The 5,073-nt window shown below is 40.0% G+C and overlaps 1 protein-coding gene across 1 annotated transcript; it reads right to left on the reverse strand.

Annotated features, from left to right (window-relative positions):
* Positions 1-2,953: 2,953 nt before the first annotated feature.
* Positions 2,954-4,658, reverse strand: LOC108894796 (uncharacterized). Its single transcript, XM_051068282.1, has 5 exons — positions 4,514-4,658; positions 4,290-4,399; positions 3,957-4,188; positions 3,376-3,617; positions 2,954-3,279 (listed from the first exon to the last, which is right to left on the reverse strand). Exons 1-5 carry the CDS (start codon positions 4,656-4,658, stop codon positions 3,040-3,042), a joined length of 969 nt encoding a protein of 322 aa, XP_050924239.1. The 3' UTR covers positions 2,954-3,039.
* Between the last annotated feature and the right edge of the window lie 415 nt (positions 4,659-5,073).

The following is a 5,073-nucleotide window of genomic DNA, read 5'->3' on the forward strand; positions in this document are numbered from 1 at the left end:
GTAGCGCCACCTACATTTTTAAACGGAACAGCCCCTCAAGCCCGTTGCGCCTAAAAATCTGAAAATCTGCACACATATGTAACATCCCATGACGCACCAAAAAGTCTCTTGGAGCCATATTCTAAACCCAACAGAAAGTATTTTTATTTTGACCGGAAGGTGAAAAAATTGTGTTTTTTGGCCATTTCCAGGGGTCGCTTGAACGCGAACTAGTCCTAGACGCATTATCCCATTGACTTCAAAACTTAATAGTATGTTCTTAAGACATAGACGATGTTAAATTGCGGCAGATTTTGAGTTTTTGTTGAAGGGCGTGGAAGTTATGGCCCCTCAAAGTTCGATTACTCGCCACGAAACAGGAAAGTTGCTTTATTTTTGCTATATTTCGGCCATACTTTGTCCAAACTGCATCAGACTTTACAGGATTGTTAATGGTACCTATCTGCACACATCCATATGTCAATATTCATACAATTGTTGTAGCGCCACCTATTTATAGCAGGAAATGACATATTTTATAGTGTGATGTCCAGTTTCTAGACGGGTGACCAGATTCACTTCAAATGTTGTCAGCCCCTCCTTGACAATTTTTGGAAGAAGTCCTCCGAAAATTGTGAGTTTGGGTCGAAGCGTGTGCCTGTTCTGGCCTGTCAAAGTTGAAGATCCAAGATCAGGTGAATTATGGCCAGATGTTCAGCGCAATTTACTGCTTTATCCAGCAGATGGAGCCATTGTATTACTCTTTGATGGTTTTTAGGAGGGGGTATCTGTGCTTGTGTCTATATGTGTGTTTGAGGGGAGGGGAGGAAGAGTTGATCACCCTGTTTTAAGATGCTCTGATGCCACAGGAAGAATACAGCCAGAACAGCCAACAGCTGCTGTTACAGATGCTGAGCTATGAAAAATATTGTCACAGTAAATAAATAGCATAAAAGCTTGTATTTTAAATCTTTTGTTGCCACAAATTCAGGTTTGTTACATTGTTTTCCTTATAGAAAACTAAATTCTACCTCAAATTTATTAATAAAAATCTTCATTTGGAGTTAATGTCACCTGTTTATAGTTTAGTTTTAATAGCATTCCCTGTCACTGATGTGCCTTTAATTATCAGATTCACTTCAAATGTTGTCAGCCCCTCCTTGACAATTTTTGGAAGAAGTCCTCCGAAAATTGTGAGTTTTGGTCGAAGCGTGTGCCGGTTCTGGCCCGTCAAAGTTCAGAAACCCAACTTCCTGTTTGAAACCTCAGATTTTGGGGTAACTTCCTGTTGCGACTCTCTACTTTATCCTATAGATGGAGTTATTGTATTACTCTTTGATGGGTTTTTGGAAGGGGGTCTGTGTGTGTGTGTGTCTGTGTGTGTGTCTCAGGGGGGAGGGGCTGTCTTTACAGTGTGGTTTTTGATCAGTTAAGAAATTACAGACAAGCATCTGATGTTGTTGTGTTACATATTCTACAGCGACAGGTAAAGTGCACATCTATGGCCATCAGCGTTCAGGTGAACTAGCTTAACAAAAGTCTCTCAAGTTGATGACAAAAGCTGTGCACGTGTACCTTTTCTTTGTCAAACCACCTGTTCAGCCAGCAGTTAGAAAAGTAATATTGTCAGCGTTGTTCACAGTCTCTTGTCATGGTTAACAGGCAAAGTGTCACTGAGAAATGCAAGGAGAGCCACACAGTACAGAACAACCCTGGCACAGGTAGGAAGCGATAGATTTCACAGACTCTGGGCAAGAAAACCAGTGAGAGCCCTATCTAAAGACCCCATAAACACAGCCAAGATTCTAGTGAAGAACTTAGCAACGTTAGAGCTTATAGTCCCAAACAAGACAATTTTTAGAGGTCTGCACAGGAATCAACTGTGAGCTTGCGGTCTAAGAAGAACACTTCTCCAGAGGAGACATTTTCAAGCTACACAGACTTCTGTCAAGAATAACCTGGAGAAATAATATACATATTTAACGCATGTCTTTTGGACAGATGAGCCAAACTAGAACTCTGTGGCTACGGAGAAATAACAAGATGGTGAGATTTGCAATTCATCATGTGTAGGCTAGTAATTAGTGTTCCCTCAATCTTTAGTGTTTTAGAAAGGTAAACAATTTTTTGAAATATAGTTACATGATGTATTTTTTTGCTATCTGTCAGTAAGCAACTTAATGATAGGTGCATTTACTGAAGTCTGTGATCTGTAGTTTAATCTAGGTTGTGGTAAGTACCTGTAGGACATTTATGCAAAGTCTGATTTATGCTATACAGGGCAATGTTTAGATTTTGGAGATGATATAAGGAAGTGTATTAAGCAAGACACCACTGTAAGGTTACCAGGTTTTATTGTAAATAAACAATCCAAGATAGTGCCAATGTCAAAGTATACATTGTGTAGAGACATGTGTAAATGTTCATATGTGGAAGTGTAATGTTAAAGAATTGAGCCTATTAGCATTATGAGTGCCCCAAGTGTTAGCATTAACATGAAAAGTAAAACGTGACAACTAAAAATATAAAGAAGAGCATAAGATAAAGTACAGAATTATTAATAAACCAAGAAAGTACTAAACAGCAGTACCTAGTATAGGCACATCATAAGAGTAATAGTAATGTAATTGGTGCAAATATATAGTCATGTTAGTCACTATCAGAGCAGGAGTCAAGAGCTGTTGGCATTGGTGTGGTCTCATGTGTAGCTTCTAAGCAGTTGTTTTCTGTAGGTCTTTCGTCTGTAGTACTGTTAGCAACAGCAAGAAGGAGTGAGTCGGGGATACCTGAAAGACAGTTTTTATGTGTTATGTTCAGAGAAAGTGTTGTGGCAAGAAATGGTAGGAAAAAATGTACAAAGTTAGCCAACAGATTACCAGAGGTAGAGCACATTATGTGAGGACATTACTTTAAATGTGCAATCAATTAAAGAATAGGTACTAAAGTAGTATTTGCATGGTTTTCACATGGGTGTAGTAGACAGTGACATCTACAGTAAAGTACTGATAGTTGTATGTAAATGGAATTATTGAAACAAGTTTAGCTAGTAGGCAGACCTCATTACTTACTATTGCTGCAAAAGCAGTTTTTCAGGCGATCTTCCAATCCAGCTTTTATGAGAGTGTTTTGAGAAAGTATGCCAGTTTGGTGTTCATGGATGCGTGTTTTAACCGCAAGTGCTTTTTCTAGGGCACGTTGGCGGCGGTCTTGCTTGACCAGCAGATGACAGGTCTTATATCCGTTTTCTAGAGACAAGGCGTAATTGTAGTCTCTAGTGGTGGCAGGGTCCATGATGGAATACTGAAAGTTAGTATATATATTAGTTATCCACAGCAGTGATTTTTAAACAGATCTCAGCAGTGTGTTCATGTATAGAGTTATTAGGAAAGCACTCACAGATAGAAGCTGGCTCTGGTTAATTACTGCAGCAATCTCAGGGTTCTCTGTAGTTGAGAATTTTGTGGGAGAAGCTGGTGTTACAGTGCAAGATGCGGTTCCTGTTGTTTCACAGTTAGCTGAGGGTGATGTTGGGTGTTTGTCCACTGCGTTGTTGTCAGTGTAGGGTTGAAAATGTCCACAAATGTCAGCAGGGTTTTCTGTTACAGCAGCAACATCAAGGAGCACAGTGTCTGTTACACCTATAATCAGTGAAGAATGGTTATTTCAGAAACAGTGTAGCTTGGTAAATATATGAGAACATACACTATAATTTACAGTACCTGTTTGTGTTGATGTTAAATGAGCCAATGGTGTTGATAGTAGTACCAAAGCAGTGTTGATTGCAGTGGTAGTTATATGATGATATAATGAGCAAGGTGCAACTACATTAACAGGTATATTAGGATTGTCAATAACTGCTAGAGGAATATATTATGTTTTGGTGTGCGTTGTAAGGATAGTGAGGTTCATAGTTTACTGTGCCACGATGTGTAAAACAGTTTTTAAATCAGATATATGACAAACGTTTTAAAGCTTACTGTCATCGCAGGTGCATTGTTGCAAGCGCTCTCTCAGTGCTGCAATCTCCGTTTCTTGCCGGCTAAGAGCGGTAGCTTGTTCAGAAATTGCGCGAATCCTCGCTGTAAGTTCCCCCTCTTTTGCGCGGTTGCGGAGGTCGTGCTTTACCAGAAGTTTTGATGTGTGGTTCCCGTTACGGATAGATAAGGTGTAGTTATATGCCCGCGTCGCCGCCGGATCCAGAATCGAGTACTGTAAGGAAGTAATGATACATTAGTTAGGCACAGTAGTAACTTGATGGAAGAGTAGATGTTAGCAGTATGTGCGGTCGGGTCAAATGTGAAAGCACTTACAGATAGCAGTTGGGTTTGTTGTATAATCGCTGCTATCTCGTGGTTTGCTGTAGTTTGGAAATTTTGAAGGAGAAGCGGGTGGCATCCGTGAAGCCATGGTCTTTGTTGGTCTGACAGGAACAGCACAGGTAAATGAGATGGTATAGGCATAAAATACAAGTCATTGATGTAATGAAAGCGTTGAGAGATGTACCGTTTTTAAAGCTATGTCGATGTAGTAATACATGTCATGGTGCTGCGCGAACTTACCTTGTATGTGAGAGGGGGCTGTGGAGAAGCAAAGTAGAAGCAGCGCAGTTGCGGCAACAATATATAGGTCTTGGGGAGCCTGGGCGGGGTCTTTTGTGCGTGGTGCAGAGAACGGGTCATACAGTAATCTCGCTATCAGTTATGACATAGCAATCGCACAAGCGCTTTGACAGAATTGTTGCACATTAATTAGTAACCGGCATGTAAGCAAAAAGTTGGTTAGTAATCATACATCTGAGGCAGGTGATTTTCAAGATGTTCATGCACAATCTATAGGTGGATATATCTATAGAGAGAGGTATTATATGTTTTGGTTGGTATTGTATTGTCCGGTGAACTGTGAATTGTTTTTGTAAAAGTAGGAGGGTAGTTTGTTTCAAAAGCTGAGCATAGTATTAGAAAAAACAGCTGCGAAATTATATAATAGTGGGTTGAAGAAGTATATCTGTAATGTGTTTTGAAAGACTGGAAAAGGTTATGCTGTAGAGTAAATAGCACAGCAAGGCTAGGTTTAGAGCGTCTATATGTGTACAAG

Source organism: Lates calcarifer, unplaced genomic scaffold (assembly GCF_001640805.2).
Source record: "Lates calcarifer isolate ASB-BC8 unplaced genomic scaffold, TLL_Latcal_v3 _unitig_3864_quiver_3749, whole genome shotgun sequence".
In the NCBI taxonomy this organism is placed as follows: domain Eukaryota; kingdom Metazoa; phylum Chordata; class Actinopteri; family Centropomidae; genus Lates; species Lates calcarifer.